Genomic DNA, 23991 nt, shown 5'->3' on the forward strand with positions numbered 1-23991 from the left:
CACAGGCCACAGTATAGTTATGATTATTCAAATCAACTGTGGCAAGAGAAGAAAAAGCACAGTCACTTGTGTCTTGTGACAAAGTACAATCTCGCAGTTCTAAATAGTTTTCAAGACAACTTTGACAACATTTCACAATGCTATTTTATTCAGTACACATATTCACATGCTTAGCAAGCAAATTGTAACTACAACACAACTGATACAAACATCTTGATTTCAGTTTGGCTTTTCTTTCAGAAAAAAATTTCACCGTTTTCTTGACTTCGAGACCAGTCAAGTATGTACTTTTATTTCACGATAACATTTTCTTTGTTTCATGTTAAACTTCATACTACAAAATTGACATCAATCATATTTTAATCAATTGAAATACTGAGTTCTCCATCAGTGAACTTATATTTGTCCTATTATCCTGTTGCCTGTTATTCCAAGAGTTGTGGCTATACACTTCACTGAAAACACCAGTATTTCAACACTGGAACCACCAGCACATTGTTGCTCGTACCAGGTTTATTTGGGTTATTCAAACCCTGATTGCAAAATTTGAATCAAGCTGAAAATAGTAACAAAACAGCAATCAAGCAGTTAAAAGCACAAAATTAATTTAAAAACACTAACACACAAAGTGGTCGATGTTTTAAGGGATACTTTACTGTAAAAGCATGATAAAATGGGTACCTAACTGTACAAAGTTCAATGTCTGATCTGGAAGTTTCATGAAGTAAGGATCTTTGGCATTAAAGTTTCAAAGTGTTGACATTAAGTCAGACAGTAAAGCCGAATGCAGTGACTTTATAACATACAAGTATAGGCATCCCACACACGCACAATGCAACAATTAAGTTTATATTTAAACAACTTTCCGCCAATCACAGTTTAGTGTCAGTAAAAATCACAATGCCAGAGTATATGTGCATTTTGCTCTACTATTGCTCAATAGAGTACCTAGTATGTATCTGATTGGTAGAGAAATAACAGAGAAAAAATTGCAGTAAATTCACCATACTATGGTTAGCTTTAGTCAACCTCTAATAATACCCTATAAGACCAGATAAAAGGGGTGACTGCATTGGGCAACATTACTCTTGCAGTAAAAATAACTGTACTGTAGATTTGTACAAGCAGCAATGGGTTTACCTTGTTACCTGAAGGCTGAAAACTGACTATGTTAAACACAATGGCAAAGTAACAGAGTCTGACATGGGTTGCACACTGAGTGTCTTGTGCAACTGAACTGATATCAACATTTTGTCACCAATTGCAAATAAAATCCTCTTATGTAGTTTCAGATGAAGAATAAATACATTGTGATAAGAGGAGTCATGCCAAGATTATTTAATTGCCACTTCTTTCATTTGTGAGGGTGAAATTCACATTTGCATCTTCATTTGCACTAGGATGGATTGTTTCTTGTAAGAACCAGTTACGCCGATGTGAAAAGTTACCGATATTAACTTTCCTCTAACCTTGGTCACTCCATAACATTAATGAAGGTGCCAAGCACCTTTCACAAATCTCTGATGACTTAATTTTATTAATAAAGTTGCACGCTAGCTTGACATTTCCATGCAGGTGAAGTATCATGAATGAAACACCTGGGAGTGTACAGCACATACTAGCTTCTGAAAACTCAATAGCCAGTGGTTTGTCATGATTGATGGATTGGCTACATGTAAAATGAATGCTGCATGATATAAAACAAGACTCCCTAGCTTTTTGTGAAAAATTAGAAAGGAATTTTGATGTTGATATGACAAGACAGTGTAATTTCTTTTTTACAAGAAACCTTTAAACTCAGTGTGGAACCCATGTTACAACTACTGTACTGTGATATAATTATTTCAGTTTCTGTTTCACCTTTGCTCTCTGTTTTTCTCCAATCATCATTAACAAAACTACAATTTTCATAAGTAGGTCATTCTAATTATGTCCGAAAAAAGCAGGGTTTGTATTCTTTGACCTTTTATCTTCTGGCATTGATGATCTGGACAAATTCAGGTTTCAATGAAGCGCCACCAACCAAGAAACCATCAACATCTGCCTGTCCTGCGAGCTCCCGGCAGTTACCAGCATTTACAGAACCTGGAGAATGAAGACAAAATACAAGAGGACATGACAATTTTGCTGCAGAAAAGAGTAACTAAACAACCCTAGTCTGATAAAAACTGCTGATAAAAATTCTTGGCCATCCTACTTCAGTTCTCCAAAATAAGATATTATTTTTATATCTATGATTGAATAGGAATGATAATAACTAATGATTGAAAGTTACCTCCATAGATGATTCTGGTTGATGTGGCCACAGCTGGGGAAATATTCTCTGACATCCACTTCCGCAAACTGTCATGTACATCTTGTGCCTGAAGTAAAAACAATTATTATCCCTTACACTGTATATTGAATAGCTGTATCAAGACATCATCCAAAACATTAGACATGGTATTGCTATGGTGGCCCACTCATACATCTACTGACGGTAGATGAATGATTTCAAGATCCACACATACCCTAGTGCATAGTCCTGTAGCATTTTATCCTTTCCATGAAACCCTTTCACTCAGTCACCCCCCTTTCCATATTTAGGGCTCCAACTTTGCCAAAGAAAATCATGTGGTTGTACAAATTTTTGGGCGTGAAAAGGTCACATCAGGACACCACAAGCAAACATTAATTTGTGCAAAATATTAATGTAACTTATGATTGCACTACAGGTATATCTCATATTTCCAATAGTTTTGACTGTGGATAGAACCTCATTGCATGTGACACTGAATGACGTAAAAGTATTTCTAATTTTGTTTTTTAATATAATATGAGGTTAGTATGAAAATACCGCAAAGGATACACTTTCGCACAGCTTATCACCCAACATAGCAGCGGACAATACGATGCATCAATGTCTGAATGCATCCTTTGTGATACTTTCGTAATAACCTTATTATTATACCATGGCGTCAAATGGACTGAGAAGTGACTGTTTTTGTGCAATGTAAACGATTTTTTTCTGATTTATAGCAGAAGTATAGAACACAATCTTGGACACACTTCTGTATAGCCTGTGAGCCACAGTTACAGAGCATGAGACATATTCTGGCAATTCTGAGATGAATCCCTTGAAACTGTTAAACAATGGATCATCGATGTGCACAGGCAGCCACAGAATACACAGCACAGGGGGAGGGGGGACGCTTTGCAATTGTAATTGTTATGGAACAAGCCTTCAGTGCGGCTTTTTAGGGCACGTCAAATTCTGTCGTTCACAACAGTAGATGTGTAGAATCCATTTTACATGCAATTTTCTTTACATGCACTGAAATTAAGAAGAGATTTTTTCATAAAATTGAGTTCTTGTGATTTGAATATTGCCATGTGTCTCACCTGTTGTGGTGTTGCTGTCTTACCAGTGCCAATAGCCCACACAGGTTCATAGGCAACTACAACATTTGTCCAATCAGTAATGGCATCTGTAAGGTTGAAAACAATACAAAATTTTGTATCAAAAAATATACAGAGACCATAATAATGCTAGAAACTATAGGTTCATTTCTAACCATGAGTCTCTCAGAAGATTGTTCAAATGCAGTCTTGGTTTTGATACAGGGCAAAATTAAAGTGTTAAGTTTGCACAATGCGTATTTGTGATATACAGGCATTGGCAATGTCTGCTACACATCATGATATAGTCTTTACTTTTTCTTTTTTTGACCGAAGCTTCACACCACAGCCGTACTTCAACCTGTTCAACCTAAATTCCTGTAAGCAGGTCCACAATCACCATTGATAACAATGTGTTTGGGCCAAACCATGGTGGTGAAAGGGCTAATAGGAAAGACAATTAACACTCTTGAAAATCTCTAAATGCTGTACATGCAGTTACACATGTAATACTTCCTGGTAAATTCTGCCAAGCTGTGGTTTCGCAGATCACTAATTAGATGATGGGTGATGAGTCATAGACACTGTTCACTCACCAGCAATTGCTTTTGTTTGCCTGAAGACAACTTCTTCCGTATGACCAGCCTCCCTCTCTTCAAGTTTTTCACCAATGCAAGCAATGACTTTAATGCCTACACTCAGAGCATGGGCAACTTTCTGGGCGATTAACTGAAACAAAGAAAATTACTGTTTAGATTTGTCTCAAACTATTGAAGCCAAGGAGCAAGAATTCCCTTTACATTGTACTGCTCATACATTTATGATTTCTGATAGAGCCCGGTGGAAACCATTGATCAAAGTGGAACACTATTTTAAAGGAACAAGTCATCGTTGATGACACAGTCCCCACTTGTTAATCGGTACTTTGATTACAGTCCTCAAAGAGGATAGAGTCCTCTTCATTAGGTCTGTGATAAAAATACTTTTGAATGAATTCGCTTGATACATGTCTGAGTTATGGTTCAGGACATGAAAAAAATCGTAACAAAATGGTCGCACAGCGGCCATATTGGATCGCATCACAAAACAAATTGATGTGCATAGCTATGACATTGGTCGATGTCCTTGTACCAACTTTGAATAAAATTGGTCAAAACATGCGGATATGCCTGAGAAATGGCTCTGTACATGAAAAAGTCGTAATAAAATGGCCGCCTGGCGGCCATATTGGATCGTATCACAAAACAGATTGACGTGCATATGTATGACATAGGTCAATGTCCTTGTACCAACTTTGAATAAAATCGGTTGAGATATGCCTGAGTTATGGCTCTGTACATGAAAAATCGTAATAAAATGGCCGCACAGCGGCCATATTGGATCGTATCACAAAACAAATTGCCATGCACAGCTATGACATTTGTCAATAAGCTTGTACCAACTTTGAATAAAATCGGTTGAAACGTGCCTGAGTTATGGCTCTGTACATGAAAAAATCGTAATAAAATGGCCACCTGGCGGCCATATTGAATCGTATCACAAAACAAATTGATGTGCATATCTATGACATTGGTCAATGTCCTTGTACTAACTCTGAATAAAATCGGTCAAAACATGCCTGAGTAATGGCTCTGTACATGAAAAAAATCGTAATAAAATGGCCGCCTGGCGGCCATATTGGATCGTATCACAAAACAAATTGATGTGCATATCTATGACATTGGTCAATGTCCTTGTACCAACTCTGAATAAAATCCGTCGAAACATGCCTGAGTAATGGCTCTGTACATGAAAAAATCGTAATAAAATGGCCGCCTGGCGGCCATATTGGATCGTATCACAAAACAAATTGACGTGCATCTGTATGACATTGGTCAATGTCCTTGTACCAACTTTGAATAAAATCGGTTGGAACATGCCTGAGTTATGGCTCTGTATATAAAAAAATCGTAATAAAATGGCCGCCTGGCGGCCATATTGGATCGTATCACAAAACAAATTGACGTGCATCTGTATGCCATATGAAGTAATCCTTCTATCAAGTTTGAATGAAATCGCTCCAGGCATCTCAGAGATATCTGCGTGAACGGACGGACGCACGCACGCACGGACGCACGCACGCACGCACGCACGCACGCACGCACGGACATGACCAAACCTATAAGTCCCCCCGGACGGTGTCCGTGGGGACTAACAATGTGTAGCTGTCTGACAGGCTATGAGGCACAATGCAAAATCACGGTCAACTGACGCTAATTACGTTGTAAAATTGTCCAAAAAAGTTAGATGGCAAACTGATGATAATTTAAAACACAATTCCTTGGTGATAATTCATGTCAGTAAAGAATCCAGTATTTCTCTATGCAATTGCTCTAATTGTGATTATGTTACAGATGAAAACATTTATTTTTTTGCCAAATCTGTCTGTGTGTGGGTGTTTGATTGATAGGAATGGATCTAACATGCAGAAAAGGCAAAAATGATTATTTTTACATTACTAACTCACATCATCAGTTTCACCAAATACATGTCTTCTTTCAGAGTGACCAAGGATAACCCATTCAATGCCCACATCTTTCAGCATGGCGGGGCTGGTTGAGACAAAAAAAAGCTGATGGTTACCGATGAAGAAGGAAGTAATAGGCACAAGAAATATGCAAGCACTGCAGCACATATGAGTGCATAGTACATCATGATTTTTATCTGTTTTTAAACAAAGCAGCATATGTATATATATATAGTATGGAGAACATGTGATTCATCTACATCTATTTCACAATGAGTAATGTTGAAGAGGTCAACTGAGGACAAAAATTGTCCTTCCTCACCTGATCTCACCCGTGAATGCACCTTTTGGAACTTTGTAACAATTCTGTGCTGCTACAGAGATGTTGTTCTTTGCGTTCTGTTTCACATATCCCAGGTATATCGCTGGCGGCGAAACGACCACCTCTGTCAAAGTGAAAACATATCAATCACATTGCAAGAACTACACACAGCTACATGGAGGAACCTGCACACAGATTTTGGCATGTACTCTGCAACTATCAAACCAGTAGGAGTGGTCTTCTATGGCAAAATCTCAAACATACAAAATCTGGAGTGTTTAGGAGGTTTATCATTGCCAAGTCTGTCCATGTGTAATGTGCAGCAAAGTGTAAAGCACAGCAAAATAAGTTGTTACTTTTTAGTTTTATTCTCTTTAATGTAAATATGTATCATACTTTTCATTCATACGTGACCCATACAACCTTTCTCGACTTTCTACCATACAACCCAAGAGTGCACACTTCTATAGCCACTTATATTGTGTACAATGGGTAACCATTACACAATAGAGGGTCTTCACCCCTCTACTCTTCTAAGGGTTAATTGACTTTATGAGTTGCATTATAGGTTTAAAAAGGCTGGATTGAATCTGATTGGATGACGTATGAAGTCAACTGACTACGTTGAATTGGGATGCAAATAGCAAAGATAAACCAACTCAATAAAAAGAATGTTTATCATCAATTATGGTGGAATGCACCACTATCAAGCTACAATTCATACCTTATATGTTAATGATTTTCAAAACGGAAGGATACTGACTGAAAATAGTCAAACAGCCAATCATACTGCTTCATATTTTGTACTCCCCAGTTATTAGCGTCATCTAAGCTAACAATACATCACTTTGCCATTCTGCACCCCAAGCTCCTGTGAATACAACACCGTACAGTCAAATGGCTCCAAAGTACCATATTGCAAATGCTTACCGGGAAAAGATCTACATAAAGGCTGACAGAGATCGCACTTTATTGAAAGAAGTGAGTGCTGGAGTCACAGCTGAATATTCCAAGATTTCTGGTGGAGTGGATGCATCAGCTAAGTTTGAGCATATATTGGTAACGAGAGGCTATGCCAAGCTGAATTCCATGGATGTCATAGAGGTAGCTGGCAACATTATATCCGTGGTGACAGAGAGTGGAAAGCTTGTTGCAGAATCTCATGAACTTCCACGTGACAGATCTGTGATCGTCACTGAAGATGCAACTATAGTACTGAGCAAGTACGGAAAGCTTTGGAAGGATGACAGAAATCGCTATCATGGTCACTTCGTCTGTCCAACGTGTAAGAAGAAAGAATGTCATGATAAGAAACACTGAACCATCACCAGCCTGAAGGAGGAAGACTGTACTAGTTTCAGGAGTTTATGTCTACCGTTGGTATTTAGCTTTGGCTTTTGACTGTTGCAGAACTTTAGTGAATTATAATCAGTGCTTTTCACTCACATAGCTTTGATGATTTGACAATCAAGAAGAACCATCATAATCATTAGGCCTTCAGAACTCTGTGATGATTGACTTTCTTACTGAGTTCCATGAGAGAAACTGCATGTAGATTTCGCCTGGTCTACGGTGGAGGTTGACAAATACACATCACCAGGCCAGGTACTTGTTCTCAGAGGGCAGAACAGTTGGTTCTTGAAACCCTTACCATAATCAACATGTTAGTAGGTGTGAAATATTTGCATAATGGCACACCTGTGCCCTTCACTACACAGATTTTTCCTATCTGGCCAGACAAAATCTACCAATCCCCATGGTATGTCCTTACCTATTTTCGTTATTTGCTCACATATCACAAGCAGAAGAGCAATTCCGGTTTTCCCATTTCAATACGGAACAAAAATTTGATATAATACCTAATCATTGCAATTCAAAACTGGAATAAAAAGTGACAGAATTGTGTAAATCAAAATTCTCTTATTGGGTTCAAAGACAAACGACTTGAGAATTTGAACTGACAGTCCTATCTGTACCTAGCTTTTAGACAAACTTTCTCTTTGTTTTGAATAAATTTCATTTTGTTAGAATTGACTCTAGTTTAAACAAGGAACTAATTTTCTACAACAGTTGAGCTATGCTGTAACATGATTAGTGCTCTGCCATACTTTTACATGTGTTTTATCTTTAGCGATGAGGTGGCTCAGAAAAGTTAAATAAAATACGGTTTGATACTGTATTTTTGTGTAAATTGCAACTGATCTTGTTGTGTGAATCTAAGAATGTTGGATGTGTGTTGAAGATGAAAGGTGTGACTATTTTTACATCATGATTGTATGAGTCGAAGCACATGTGCAAAGTTTGAGCATCATAACTTTCAAACATGTAGTAGTATACCGTATGGCTAAACACCCATCTCTTTACAACAACCATCCACCTTTCGACTGTTCCAACCTGAAGACTTTCATAAGGACAGGTTGTAATGAGATAAAAGTTAGCTCTAAGCTTGTGAAAAAGTGCCTTTTCAATCTCTATGCTTAGGACTCAGCAATTGTGAACCATATTCACAAATGAGTTTACCAAAGAGCCCTTTTGCAAAGGAGTAAGGCTAGAATCAAAAGTACATCAACAAGCGAAAAACTGCTCATTAAGCTTCAGAAGCTTCTGTGATGAAAACAATCCCCGACAGTTTCATTACTTGACTTGAGAAAGCAGAGACCATTCAGAGTGCACATGTGAGCGAGAGAAGCTAAAACTTTTTGCTTGGTGGGAAACTTTACTAAATATAGCATGAGGTAAATGATTTAGAAATTTGTCATTGCCTTTACAGGCATCAGCATCCTTTGCATTTTTGTCTTCTTCATGTATTGTAATGACCATATCCCTTTTCCTGTCAGACAATATCATTTCACCATCTGCTATGCCAGTAAAAAGTATTGAGCCAAAACCATACATGTTTTCATCTAATTGGCATGGATGTTACAGCAGGCTTGGTTTTGTATGTCAAGATCTGGAATCAAAAAGTAGTCTATCAAGTTCAAAAAAATGTATGAACTTTGACATGGTATGGAAAACATTGAATGATCAATGCTTACTGGTAGTTTTTTCATTGACTGTGAGTGTAGTGGAAGATCTCCACTGTCCATTCTTTATTGACTGAATTTTACTATGCTGTGTGACAGTCCATGCCACCGAAGATTTGTTCCTCACAATTTCCTCTTTTTCTGGACCAAGTCACGATAAGTGGACACAAACATTTTTGACAAGAGTGTTCCTCCGGACGGTATTGCTGTTCCTGGCCCTAACCTTAAAGACTCCCTAGGTCACCAGTGATTGATCTGAAATGCTTTCTCTGTCCAAGGTATCTCAAATCTGCCCAAAAGACTGGCCTGAACGCATGCAGAGCTAAACATGTGCATGAGAGTGCCATGCAAGGATTATTTCTGTCAGACCATGGAGGTATAAAAGAAGATCAGACCCATTTGTACCAACGAAAAACTGGTAAGGGTAGGTCCATTTGATTTGGAGGGGGCTGAAGGAAATGGATATGGTGACAATTTTTTTTTCACAGAGGTTGCTTCAAAGCTATTTTTTTTTCAAAATACAAGATCATTAAATCACAATCTTGTAAAACAAAGCCGTTTTTAACATTTAAATATTTGGAAATATCCATGTCTTCACACATGCACATCACTGAACATATATCCAACTGATGCACCCTTTCCAATGTTACTGTCTGACATAAAGCACATGACTTGTAAAAAAAACAGAAGGTGCTGAATGGTCTGTGCACTGCTGCAAACCGCTGCCTTCTCTTGAGCTTTCCTTAAACCCATCATAGGAGGTCCACAGACTGTGTATCAAAATCTTGCAGGTATAATGAGTTCTGTTCCAAAATGTCATGGCATATATGAAGTTTAAAAATTAGAGTAAAATTATCAGTATCATACCTTTTTGGCAATTTTTATCATTTTAGTCAACATTTTATTCTTAGACACCACAGTTTTAACTGGAAAATGAGTTTAAAGTTAATATCTAACAGGTAGACATTAGTCAACTGTTAGAAATGTGTTTCAAAGAAATTTACATGCTTTGTTCATCTTTTCCTTTTTTAAAAGTAGTTAAACATTTTCAGTTAAAACATTTGTAAAATTGTTTGAGTATAAAACATTTAATTGTTCATTTTTTCTTTGAAACATTTTGTACAAAAGATTTATTTAAATACAGTAATATATACTGTTGATTTTGATCCTATTAGGAAGTTTACAAATCTTATCCCTTACATTTCCAGTCATTGTTAAAGTACACCACAAAGGCAATGCCAACAAATGTGACTGAAGACTTGAGTTAAGGCAATTAATCTCTCACAAAATGTTATACTTTGATAGACATACATCTATTTATAAAGTGTTACCGTTTTATAATGAGATTTATTTGTTTATTGATTTCAATCTCTTTAGTAGACTTGATAAACATTCTCACCTTTATTCTAACACTGGCAGCATTGCATTTATAACAAAGCCTTGCAGTTGGGGAGTGCAGCAGCAGAATACAAGTACACATTCAAACGGTCACTCTGTATGCACGGTCACTCCACACAGAGTGACTGTCATTCATGCTACTGAAAAGGTTTCTGCTTCTGTTGATAACCATTCAAAAATGTCGCCGTAGGCAGCAGCTCCAGAGACCACTGAATCAATGAATACTGGTCTACCACCCATGGGTGCAATCACAACAAAATGTAGTTTGTTTGCAGCCTTCCTAGAACCAATTTTTTTCCCGTTCCCTTCTACAGAGACATCTTTTGCCTGCATTTGGCCGGGAATATTTTTTTCGAAAATCCTCTAGCCCCCCCCCCCCCCCCCCCCCCAATCGAAACGCTGTCACTTTACTGCACTGCAGAGTCATCTATCGATCTATGGTCATTGAGCCTTCCAACCATTCATGGACGTAGTGGAGGTGGGGAGACTTTAGCCCTGCGTACGCCTGCTGAGTGTTTCCGGCGTTATAAGGCCGTATGACGCCGGAAAAACACAGCATCGTACGCAGGGCTGGGGAGACTTGTGACATTGACAACAGCGAAGTCGAACACTCCATAAACTAACATCACGTACAAGTTTGAAGATACCGGGAGCTACAAGTTGAGTTGGCTAAATTTGTTGTTTGGTAGTTTGATATGTACAGTGTTGTTCCAAACTCAGTCGATAGGGAACTAGAGGCGTCTGAAGTGCAGACGATAAAAAAAGCCCAACATGTTAATGTATATTGGCAGCAATGCATGCAATGACAGACGTGCGAAGAGGTGACCTTGCAATGGAGAGGTCATTTACCAGTATTTGCAGACAAGTCGCCGTCATTCAAACACTGCAAAATGCCATCAATGCTGGCCTTGTCGCCGTTCATCTTCCAGTTGCCACCGACGAAGAATTTTCTTGGGTTTGCCATCCTTGTGAAATTTTCTTTCGATGTACACAGGAGGAGTATTAGCTGATTTCACGATATGTTGAATATTCCTTGCAGTGGCACGTTGTTCCGATGTGGCGACCCCGGGACAAGAGGCCGACTTTTCCAGATCGGCAATTCGAAAAAAAATAGCTTCAAGCTGAGGGGTCAAATTCAAAGTAGTAAAATCGTAAAATTTTATTGATATTTTAAATTTACTTTAAAATGATTACTTATCATCATTAACCGGAAAAAGCACAAAATATCCCTGATTCGAATTTGAGACTGCGATAGTAGTGTACGTTGGCGCCCTCATAGTCTGTGAGCAAAAATGTACCATATGCTAATTTCGCGCTAAAATTGAGTTACGAAACGACGGCCAGCAACACACGCGTGCACATAGGTACATATTGTGCAACACTGCAAAAGTGCATAGGCGCAGGACCACTCAGATGAGAGACGCGACTGACAAGTGACGGCATTCTCCAGTACCACCGTGTCGGACAATTCAGTAGGTCAGAATTCATAATAATACTTTCCAGTAGGGGTGCGCGGGTCCTTGCAAAACACTCACACGCGTAGACTATTTAATGTACACGATATTTAAACTCAGTGTACAAGATTGGATGCGTTTGCAAATTACAGTCGACGGCGATCAACTGTTTTGACAGTGCGGATCATTCAATGCCAGCCCCAAGCACAGTTTTCGGGCTGCGGTTGGTCTGTAGTTATACCAGCTATTGGATGACCTACACCCACATAATCACAACACAGGGAAGAGGACGCCTGCAAAATATGACCCTGTCGATAAACAGCTGTGTACGTGTGTTCCCGACTAGCTGCAGGACAGTAGCTCGAGGTCTTTCCTGGGTTACGGTATTTAGGTAGGACGGTTGGCGTTGGTTTTGCCGTCCAACTCATACCCAGGCAAAACCTCCAGCTACTGTACTGCAGCTTGTTGCTGACAATGCGTACCACCTGCATCACTACTTGGAATATGTTACAGACGTGTGTAGTACTCGTGGTCAACAAGGCTGCACTGAGCTGTGATAATTCACAATCTCAACCGAATTTGTAAATCATAGACCCTAATAACGGATCCGTGGGGTCTATGTGTAGACGCAGTTGTTTGTGTTTATCCAAGCGAAACAAGTCGTTGAAATCATGGTCAATAACTTCTTTAAAGTCATGAAATGTGACGAACTCAATATGCTTGACTGGCTCCCATATTAAAACCATCCTTTTTTAGCTCCATGTTCATACTGACCATGTTCTCTGCTACCTCCATGTACTGACACACACTCATTCATCACCCTATCATACTATCATTATACACATATTGACTGGCCATGAGGGCAACAGCATACGTCTGTACCCGAGGGACTGTGAGTCACCCCAAAAACAGACTGTTTCCCGAGGCCGTAGGCCGAGGGAAACAGTCTGTTTTTGGGGTGACTCACAGGCCCGAGGGGTTAAAGACGTATGCTGTTGCCCTCATGGCCAGTCAATATGTGTTTTGTAACACACCTCATCCGTAGTCATACATAAGCACGTACCATACACAAAAGTTGTCACATGATGTAATATGTTGGAGTGGTTCAGCAAGAAAAAGTTTTTGCCGACAGGGTCGCAATACTTCTGCAAAACGTTCAATGCACCATTGATTATCGTCTTCGTTCGTTTCGAGTCCTTGTTTGAAACCAGAGCATTCAGTTCTTCTTCAGAAAGTAGGATAAACCGAGAAATTTCTCGACTATCGTTTCGCTTGTCCGCAGACGGCATCTTTGTTTACATTCCAGTTCGCGCATGCGCCAATGTTTTTTTGACGTCAGCGGGCATCATTTTTCGGAACTGATGCCTGGCAGGCAACAGTTCCGACAAATGATGCCTGATGACGTCGTTTACGTGGATCAGCACAAAAAGAATGCATCCCACGTGACTGTCAATTGGCGAATTAGAACACAGACTGCGGATGAGGTGTGTTACAACACAAAAAGGTGGCACCTCTATATAAAAGCTACACTTCCATAGCAGGGAACATACTGACCTTCAGTGCATGGCAAATCAAATCACAGACTCCATATGATCAAACTGTTTTTTCTTTCCATCAGCAGCTAATTTCACCATCAACATGCCTACTTCAAGACAAACCAAGAGAAAGAGGCAACAATACAAAAGCACTGATGATGTCACGCCAGCGATTGAGATTCAACGTAAAAAGAGACATGTCAAGAATGATGTTAACTGCAACACCGATAAAGAAAATTCAGAAACTGACTTATTATTACCAAAGGTATTTATCCAATCTGCTAAATACATACTTTTTCTCAGTCTTTTTTGAGACACTCATTTCCTTGATTTATAGGGACAATAACAAAAACTATCGATGACATCATTGATTTTTTTTGTTTGATTAAACAGGTATTTTGTTCTTCATTCCCATTAAAATGGGTCGCAAAACAATGTATCAGCCCTTCAGAAAAGAGCTTAGTATACGACATGTAATTTCTTTCAGACAAATGATTTATGTATTTGGACTGAAATTCATTTTTTGAAATGGGTCATCAAACACATACATGTACAAGCTTTATTGACAGATTAAATGCATTTATTTCATTTTGCTCGACTGGTAAGACAACAAAAACTAAATTTTACAAATAGAAAGATTTCAGCCATTTTATGAAAGCACTTTGTGATACACAAATCTTTTTTTCTCCAACAGTTCTCATTCTGTGGAGGAAAGGAACGGAGGGTGCCAAACATTCCCATAATTCCCCCTGTTGGTAAGAACAGTAACAATCTAATGCATCACATGTACAACACAGTACTTGGAAGATCAACTCAAAGTAACTTGAGAAAGGTATGACTGCTACATTGCCCATGTATTTTATTATTTGTTCAACACAGAGTCAATGTGAGTCAATGATTGGATTGCAGCAGCTGTGTTTTAAACTTCTACCTTCATATGAACCTCAACCCAACTTTTACATTCACACAGAAACTTTAAATCTAGGATTAAGCTATAATAATGCTTCTTCCATGGCAATTAAAATTTATCCAGTGCCATAATCTAAGGTCAGAGGTACCATATGTTTTGCTCAAATCAGACAATATGATATTATCATAGAATTAGGAAACATTTGATTTATTAAATCCTTTGATAAACACATAAAGACCTCATGAGACTGCACTATCACTAGCAGATTAATCTCAGTAATTGCCCGGGGGAACTATACTCACTGGATTTATTATCAGAACTATCACTGCAAACCTAGTTAAAAAGATCACTCCTGACCTCTGTAGTAGTGACAATCCATTTCTGATTGTTCACAGAAATATTACAGTTGTGCAGATCAAGACTTGTTATATCCAGAAATATTTCTTTGATGATGTAAATATTGACAGTATATCTGAAAATCTTAGTTTTATCAGACAGAAGAGGAGATGATAATAATGATCTTCATTGCATTTAGATGCAGCAGTTTCCTAACTCCCCATTGTATGTCATTTACAGTGTTTAGCACAGCCATTCATCCGTATGTTGTCCAATTCACGACTCTTCCGCACTGCCAGCCCCTTTGACAGGAGAGTGACTGCCCTGGAATGGCATCCCACAGAACCCAACACGTTGGCTGCAGGGTCAAAGGGCGGTGACATCATCCTGTGGAATCATGCCAGGGTTGACAAACAGGAATTCATCTCAGGGGTAAGCTGTAAAAGATATACATGTAGTTTTACAATTCTATTGACTTACATGCTAAAAGCTCTAGTGATATGATTTCGTGGAAAATACCATGTAACAGGTGTTAAATTTGCCAAATCAGCACAAAAAATAGACTTATGCCTAAAACCTTCCTATGATCTTACCCTTGTTTTGCCATGACAGTGGACATGAGTGAATTATTTATTTCAAGCAAAGTTAAGGAATCATTCAATTTTAGTAGAAGAGAATTTCAGCTGTGTCTGAGTACTGATGATAGATTCTTAAAAAAAGATATAAAAGCAGATGCCCCTTGCTTTTTCAGATTGGACCAGGTGGCAATATTTCATGCATCAAATTCAACAAAGATAACCCAACTCAGATTTACACTTCATCACTAGATGGGGAAGTTAGATTGCAAGATTTTAATGGCAATTACAAGAAAATATTCCTTCAGACAAATGACTGGGGGTAAGAAACAAAGGGTTTCAGGATCAGAAACATGGTTTTGTCACAAGACTGGTGTTTCTAGGATATTTCAGAGTAACTTTTTACCTGAATTGAGAGACACAAGTGTCGTCCTCAAAGTGTACTTGTGTATTAATGGGAATCGAAAGTCTGTCGTTCAGAAACAAAAACAAAAAAATCTTCATATATGGCCATAGAGGGCAGCAAAATTTTTCGTAGCTAAAGTTAGCCAGATGTGTGTCATCTGAAAATGTAGCGAGGGTGAGTATAGAACCACAATCAACTTTATTCAAGAAAAAACAAATGAACTCGATACATGGCAATAGAGGGCAGCACAATTTCTGGTAGATATGCAGTGACTGAATTCAGGAATTGAGATATCATGCAGTGATAAGCAGTGCACATTTTTGTGTAACGGAATGATCCATAGAGTTGCACTTGTCAGCTGACAAGACCATGGTTCACAGGTCCAAATTTTACTGTACTTTACAAGTTGCATGTGACATCTTTCATTTAACTCCTACTTTATCCTGCTTAGATTGGCAAGGGAGGATCCATCACTGCCATGAAATTTAATCTGGATGATCCTTGTAGTGTCTTCACTTCTTCCATAAATGGCACAGTCAGCTTACAAGATTTCAATGGCAAACATAATCAGATACTCCTCGACACGTGTGACTGGAAGTGAGCACCACTTTTTCCTTTTGCACTGTTTAATGACACATGTGTCCACAGACATGCTGTGTCATCAAAAGGCCATTTCATGACCCCTTTTGACCTGATAGATTAACCTGAAAGACAAGCACAACATGCAATATTTTCATATTTCATATTTTCATATTGGCATGTAGTTTGAAAAGAAAATATTGTCAACTTGAATTGTGTATGCATGAATCTTGTGTAAGGGAACATGTGCCATTTCTGTAATTCAGTTTGAGGCAAGAGGCAAGGAAATGTTTTTTATTTTGTATTTGCTTTTGGTGCATGGATGTACACAGTTTCAAGATAAACCATTCCTTTCAGTCTTAAATGAACATGTAAGATACACTGAGACTCAATAAATTGTTGTCAGGTACATTTTAAGTTCGTAGTTCAGAGGCCTATCTGTTTGCATGAGCTGAAGATTTATAACTATCACTTATCAAACGTTTTTACCCAAATTTATCCGTTCCAATATATTCTCTGAGATTTGAAGTCAGCAACTGCTTAGTCATTCTATGGTGCAGAATAAAGCACCCCAATTTTACCCAACCTTACTTATTTTCATTTTAGTTACTGGTACTGTAGTGTAGATGTCTCCTACACTGCCAATCTCATAGTGACTGGTGATAACGTTGGTAACACTGTATTGCTGAGTAGAGATGGCAAAGAGGTGAGTGTGAATAAGCCGATGTGTATGGATATGTGGATTTTCTAAAAGCAAGTTTTAAAGTCGTTTAATATGCAAGCCAGTGAAACGGTCAATTTCCATCATGTGTGATGTCAGCTATTTGATATATTTGGTAGAAGAATAGTGCCTGATCAAGAGAGGGGTAACTACTTATTATGAAGGTTCTGTCATCGAAGAATTGATTACAGTTAATGGCAGTAGCTTAAATAATATGCAGGCAGAATTCTTACCATGTTACAGAGCAGGCCTGCGGTACCGACACAAGGCAAGCTTAGCAAATCATAAATTATTGGAAAATAGTTGAATTCCGTATCTTTTCTTATGTTTCTTTTCAAGTAACTTTAACAAAGAACAGTTGTTGCAACAAAGTAAAGTCAGCTTTTGAAATTTGTCTTCATAACTATTTTTTGTTGCACATGGCAGCTGTGGAAATACAGGCTTCACAAACAGAAAGTCAGCCACTGTGAGTTCAATCCGCAATGTGATTGGCTGGTGGTGACTTCATCAGTTGACAAGACAGTGAAATTATGGGATATACGGATGGTGAAGGACAGGAAGAGCGCCCTCCATGTATTGGAGCATCAGAAACCAGTCAATTCAGGTAGGCTAGCCTCTGCAGCTTTAGACAAATTTTCCTAAAACAATTCATGAAGAGATAAATCTATTTACTGACATGATAAATTTGAAATCACTTCTATACGTACAAGCAGGTTAATCATAAATATTACAGATAACTGCACTGATAATCAGGCCTCCATAGTGTTAACCTGATAACTACCTCAGATCTTGGTGTACAAAAAAAAATCGAAATAAGTTAAATATAGAGCAGGAAGGTAACTGCAATGCGCACCTGCCTGGTTGAAAATTGATCTGCCAGGGGCTTGAAGATAGGCAGGTAATTTTGACTTCGTTATTTAGATTTATGAGCTCTTCAGTATGCCATGACCTTGCGCCGAAAACTTTTCACAATGAAGGTACATCAGGTTAACACTGCCAATGATCCCTAGGTTGTCAACACTGTTTGTAGTTACCGTAGTGTATTCTTTGTATTACAGCTTACTTCAGTCCAGATAGTCACCAGTTGCTTACAACAGATCAACACAATGAGATTCGTATCTATCAATCACCTGATTGGAGTAGAGTGAAGCAAACAATCGCACATCCTCACAGGTTCTTCCAACACATCACGCCAATCAAGGTCAGTGAAATATGCCAAAGGAGGGAAATCTTAATCCCAAGACAAGGCATGACTTCAAGATCTTTCGAGTAAAAGATGTTTAGGATGTTCCAGTCTTTCGGTGATGTCTGGTATATTTGTGTTGATTACTCAACACATGTCATCCAACCTCTGCAATGCTATGGGAGTCTTTTTGCTCAGTACTTGACATTTCAACTCTATGTGTTGTAGATCTCGTGTTAGGTCTGATGTACAGTAATCATAACGCGTTTCAGTTCTGGTCAAATTTCTGTGTACAGTAGGTATACACAGTGCTGCAAACATACCTGTAGAGCAACATTTGTAATTGTCTCAACATTTTTTTATAAATCTGTACAGGCAACATGGCATCCAGTGTGTGATTTGGTGGTTGTGGGACGATACCCTGATGAGAATTTCCCAGGATATGTCAAGAATGAGGCAAGGACTATTGACCTATTTGATGCAAATACAGGAGAAATTGTCTGTCAGCTTCATGATCCTAAAGCTCCAGGACTGATTTCGGTAAGGAAAACTCTAGCTGCATTCTGATTTGCATAAATTATATGCTTAACAGATATTGGTCAATCTAGGGTTAGTTACAATAACAAATTGCAATTTCCTGAATTTGTATGTCGTGTTACAATTATACAGAACTTAACATTTCATTATTTATGAATGAATGAATATTTATTGCATTTGTGTGGGCTTCCAGCCCCTATACATTATATTTCATATATTTATGTTCTGCAATATTGTTCTCTCTTTAGGTAGACATGGACTTATATTCCATAATTTCTTTCCCAGTTTAACTAATCATGCATAAATGTACCATATTGTTCACTGGAAATCTTATCAGGATTAGAGTTCTTTGACAGTTTCTCAACTTACTCAATCCTCGCGACTCAAATACCTGACAGTCAACAAACAAAGTAATATGTTTTTTTTCTCTTTCTTTGAAATAATAAAAATAGCTCAACAAATTCAACAAGAGTGGTGATGCACTAGCCTCTGCCATGGGTAAGTTGTAATGTGATTGTAAAGTTCATTCTTAGGAAGTAATTATAATTATACTACGGATTTGAAATACCAAAAAACTAGATTCTTCTCATCTCACATTGGAAAAGGTTTGTGGCATGTGCAGGTTGAGTGGCAAACATGTGTAACTTCATTGCAACACGTTTGGGCTGACAGCTGACATACTAGGGACGAGTATTATAACAGCTAAACTTTACCTGTTGTAGGATAGGATAGGATAAATAATTTATATACATGTAACAGTGTGTCAACATTGGAAGACGTTCACTGCCTGGTGCTTGACAAAAAAATTTTACAGATAAGATCCCTTAAAGAATTGATACTTCGTCTGGAAGCAGATAGTAATCTCAAAAACCAGATAAGACCGGTCAGAAGAATTGACTCATGCATTTGGTTGAGTTCTAATTCTTGTAGAAAGCTGTTGAATGGTCACCCTTCCTCACTTGCCAAGTACAAACAAACATTTTTGACAAAGATTACCATGACAAAATCATCACCATATTCTTTCTCTTAATGACAAATTGTATTCATATTGTCAGTGCCAATTCAGGGGTAATTTACTAGTCTATCTTATTTCACATTGAAGGCTACAACATTCTCATCTGGCTTGAAGACAAAGATATTGAACAAAGACAGCAGGAACTGGTGGAGAAGATGAAGGCTCAAGGCATTGCGCCAAAAAGCAACCAATCACAGAGCAGGAGAAGGCAGCGAAAGACTGACTCAAAGATTGATGCAGCAACTAAAGCTAAAATTGCTGCTAAGCTGCAGCAGAGATAATCTGTCTCAGTTGTTGCCATCAAGTGACATTTTGGTAAAGAAACACGGAAAGCCACACACTGCCAACTAAAAGATTCCAAGTGAACTAACTCATGATGGAATGGTGTTTTGTTTAACAATATGCAAAGCCAGTCACTGCCTGTTTAAAAAATTTGAAACCGTAGACAATAAGGTCTACAAATTTATAATAATTTCATCTTTACAAGCACATCACATCAGTATTCTATATTGTCAAATTGCAGCACTGAACATATCCATACTTTTCATTCCAAGTTAGATTGCATTTCTTTAATTCAAAAGTTTTGCCTGTCCAAAGATGAAATATGCCAGAACTCTTTCAGTTTTATTGAAATTATTCATGCCATAAGGCTATGGAGTTTCAGGTTTATACTTAAGTATTGGCATTTCAATTTCATTTTCTTGAGCTCATTTTCCATCAGACAGATACAGTGTCTTCTTATAATAAGTCTTGGCAACATGATCCAATTCACATGTATTTCTCAGCTAAACGAAGAATGTGCATTGAAATTGAGACTTTCACTCAAGCTTTCCTCAAAAAAAAGTTTAAGGTCTACACTGAACAGGTTTGGTGTGACAGATACAAATTACCCAACATTTACGTATACTCGAAATTCAAATGGTAGCCATCCCCATTGAATTTGATTTACTAATCAAAAAGACAGAGTAAACGCATGTTATTCTATGTGATTCAAAGACGTCCACATAAGCAGCACACAAGCAAAGTGCTGCTGAAATTTGAGTATGAAAATGTTGTGAAGTGCATTCTGTGTGTAGTAGGTGCACACTCTTTAACTCTTGAAGCAGGAGGCAATTTTTTTCCGTTCACACACCAAGAGGATGTAAAGATACCTTTTGAAAACCAAAGGGCGGAAGAGGTAGTGCTACTCTTCCCTGCAGCATTTCCATGTACTTATGATAATGAAGATTTAAAAAAATATGGAGAGGTAATCCATTCCCACAAATCTGAGACTTGTGTAATGTACTGACCACAAGTGTGATGAACCGGAAGATGATTCATTGTAAAGTCAGTTTAGGTCAGTTTTGTTTGCAGTGGCCTTCTGCCACAGATTTCCCACCTACACTTAAACCTCTGAATCAAGTGTAAATTTCTGTCACTACTGTTTGTCACAGATTTCCCACTTTTACTTAAACCTCTGAACCAAGTATAAATTTCTGTTATTACTGTTTGTCATAGATGATTTGGTTTTGGGAGTCTTTTGTTTGGGAGTTTTGTTAAGCTTACTCTTATGTTAACTTTATATTCATTCATATTTGTAAATTGTTCTTACTTGTAGCTTAGTAGACAAAAAGTACAATATACTTGACATTTACTGTTTACCAGAAACATATATGTAATAAATTTATTTTACAAGATAAATCACGTTTTATCAAAAGCTGTGCCTCCTAAAGCCTTTTATTCTGTGACCTTCCAGATATCATACGCATCATAAACAATTTGTTTGGAATTTTAGTGACATATGATGTGATGAGTTCACTCAAAATTCCACAAGATATATTTGTATAACATCTGTGGTTGCCAAGACCTTTGAAAGGCCTAGTCTGATTGTGGTAATCTTTTTTGCAAGAGATACATCCAGGTATTATATCAGTATCTAAGAAATGTTTAAAATGAAATTAAAAATACTGTCTTCAATAGTGGAGAAAGCGGCTACTTGTCAAGAGAGTTTCTCAAGTAGCCGCGTGTGTAAGCAACATTTTTTTCAGTGCAGGAAACAACAAAGCCATAAGTCCATGGTAATTAAACTGCAAATAGAAATGTACAAGACTCAAGTTCTCTTGGAAATCAATGTTTGCGAATGTTTCAGAATCAGATGCTCAAACTGACCACGACATGGAAACTATTGGGATTGGATATTACCAAGGTATCAGTGGACATTAACAAATTACATTTCGCCAAAACTGATTAGGAAGCGGGAAAGCTTGGCACCATGAAGTCCGTGTTTCCATTTTGTGTCCAAGATGCAAAGTGTGGTGTTTGACGTAAACCTTGAAGTGTTCCATGTACTCTGAACCTAGTGAATACATGTACTTATCATGGTTGTTAGTCCCCACGGACACCGTCCGGGGGGACTTATAGGTTTGGTCATGTCCGTGCGTGTGTGTGTCCGTGCGTGCGTGCGTCCGTCCGTTCACGCAGATATCTCAGACATGCCCAGGTCAATTTCTTTCAAACTTTGCACAAGGATAGTACCCTACCCCATACAGATGCACGTCGATTTGTTTCACAATGCGATCAAATTTGGCCGTGTTAGAGGACTTTTTAGTTTTCACCTCCATAGACTCCCATGTATAGGCAGTCTCCATAGACTCCCATGTATAAGGCAGTCCATAGACTCCCATGTATAAGGCCAAGAAAAATAAAAATTTAGTTTCTCATTGTATTCATATTGCAAAAAGGATGCAGTGACACAGTTTTTAGTCCCAAGGGGGCTTATAGATTGGGTCATGTCCGTCCGTGAGTGGGACAGCTTATGACGCCACATATTGTACCTCATTAATTATGTGCATATCTAATTTTGAGCGAGCCAATAGAGCTAGAGGTCTGACTTTTGGTATGTAGGGATAACTAAGCCTACAATTTTTTTTGACTAATGTCATGTGACCTCGGTGACCTTTGACCTCAAATATACATATTTGTCTATAACTCCGTAACCACAAGTGCTACACCCTTCATATATGGTATGATGGGACAGCTTATGACGCCACATATTGTACCTCATTAATTATGCACATATCTAATTTTGAGCAAGCCAATAGAGCTAGAGGTATTATTTTTGGTATGTAGGGATAACTTAGCACTACAATTTTTTTGACTAAATGTCATGTGACCTCGGTGACCTTTGACCTCAAATATACATATTTGTCTGTAACTCAGTAACCACAAGTGCTAAACCCTTCATGGATTGTATGATGGGACACTTTATGACGCCACATATTGTACCTCATTATTTATGTGCATATCCAATTTTGAGCGAGCCAATAGAGCTAGAGGTCTGATTTTTGGTATATAGGGATAACTTAGCAATACAATTTTTTTGACAAAATGTCATGTGACCTCGGTGACCTTTGACCTCAAATATACATATTTGTCCATAACTCAGTAACCACAAGTGGTACACCCTTCATATATGGTATGATGGGACACCTTATGATGCTTCATACTGTACCTCATTAATTATGCGTATATCTAATTCTGAGCAACCCATAGAGCTGGATGTCTGATTTTTGGTATATAGGGATAACTATAGGATAGAAATTTTTTGACCAAATGTCATGTGACCTCGATGACCTTTGACCTGAAATATACGTTTATGTCGATAAATACGTAACCACAAGTGCTATGTCCTTTATATTTAGTAGGGTGGGAGACCTTATGACAACACACGCTTTACCTCATTAATTATGCACACATCTAATTCTTGGCAAGGGAATAGAGCTAGAGGTCTGATTTTTGGCATATAGGGATTAATTAGCAATACAATTTTTTTTCAAAATGTCACGTGACCTTATGACCTTTGACCTTGATTATACATATATATGCATAACTCAGTAACCACAAGTTCTATACCCTCCAATTCTGATAGGATATTAGACCTTAAGATGTCACATCTTGTACCTCATTATTATGTGCATATGTATTTCTTGGCTGGCCAATACAGCTAGAGGTCTGATCTTTTTTCCCGATTTAGAACCATAACTTAGACATGCCTCATGTGATTCAAATTGGGAACAACGACATATGTGCCCATAGATCTCAACATATACACTCCAGTGATACTTCTTAATGACC

General features: G+C 38.1%; 2 protein-coding genes across 6 annotated transcripts; one reads left to right on the plus strand and one right to left on the minus strand.

The window, feature by feature from the left end:
- Window positions 1-126: 126 nt before the first annotated feature.
- LOC139137608 (triosephosphate isomerase-like) lies at window positions 127-11714 on the minus strand. Its single transcript, XM_070705805.1, has 7 exons — window positions 11477-11714; window positions 6207-6330; window positions 5885-5969; window positions 3975-4107; window positions 3382-3467; window positions 2276-2363; window positions 127-2085 (listed from the first exon to the last, which is right to left on the minus strand). The coding sequence occupies exons 1-7, from the start codon at window positions 11589-11591 to the stop codon at window positions 1967-1969; spliced, it is 750 nt and encodes a 249-aa protein (XP_070561906.1). The 5' UTR covers window positions 11592-11714; the 3' UTR covers window positions 127-1966.
- A 168-nt stretch (window positions 11715-11882) lies between these two features.
- Window positions 11883-21522, plus strand: LOC139137607 (DNA damage-binding protein 2-like). 5 transcript variants are annotated; one of them, XM_070705804.1, is made up of 11 exons: window positions 11883-12103; window positions 13703-13881; window positions 14311-14448; window positions 15103-15294; window positions 15614-15759; window positions 17029-17128; window positions 17570-17747; window positions 18202-18344; window positions 18702-18866; window positions 19316-19361; window positions 19966-21522. In XM_070705804.1, the coding sequence occupies exons 2-11, from the start codon at window positions 13720-13722 to the stop codon at window positions 20157-20159; spliced, it is 1464 nt and encodes a 487-aa protein (XP_070561905.1). In that variant the 5' UTR covers window positions 11883-12103; window positions 13703-13719; the 3' UTR covers window positions 20160-21522. The 5 variants fall into 5 exon arrangements, with proteins under 5 accessions (XP_070561905.1, XP_070561903.1, XP_070561904.1 ...); XM_070705802.1 differs by lacking the exon at window positions 15614-15759 and adding an exon at window positions 16295-16440 and having other exon boundaries at window positions 11900-12099; window positions 13700-13881; window positions 19966-21517; XM_070705803.1 differs by lacking the exon at window positions 15614-15759 and adding an exon at window positions 16295-16440 and having other exon boundaries at window positions 11900-12099; window positions 19966-21517.
- The last annotated feature ends 2469 nt before the right edge of the window (window positions 21523-23991 follow it).

This window comes from Ptychodera flava, chromosome 7 (assembly GCF_041260155.1).
Source record: "Ptychodera flava strain L36383 chromosome 7, AS_Pfla_20210202, whole genome shotgun sequence".
Lineage (NCBI taxonomy): Eukaryota > Metazoa > Hemichordata > Enteropneusta > Ptychoderidae > Ptychodera > Ptychodera flava.

Coding starts and splice junctions, on each gene's coding strand:
- LOC139137608 (XM_070705805.1), bottom strand. CDS start 11,591: ATGGCAAACCCAAGAAAATTCTTCGTCGGTGGCAACTGGAAGATGAAC. Junction 5,970..6,206: donor GCATTCACGGGTGAGATCAG/GTGAGGAAGGAC, acceptor TGTCTCAACCAG/CCCCGCCATGCTGAAAGATG. Junction 3,468..3,974: donor GCAAACAAAAGCAATTGCTG/GTGAGTGAACAG, acceptor TCAACCTTACAG/ATGCCATTACTGATTGGACA.
- LOC139137607 (XM_070705804.1), top strand. CDS start 13,720: ATGCCTACTTCAAGACAAACCAAGAGAAAGAGGCAACAATACAAAAGC. Junction 14,449..15,102: donor CTCAAAGTAACTTGAGAAAG/GTATGACTGCTA, acceptor TGTCATTTACAG/TGTTTAGCACAGCCATTCAT. Junction 17,748..18,201: donor TCAGAAACCAGTCAATTCAG/GTAGGCTAGCCT, acceptor TTTGTATTACAG/CTTACTTCAGTCCAGATAGT.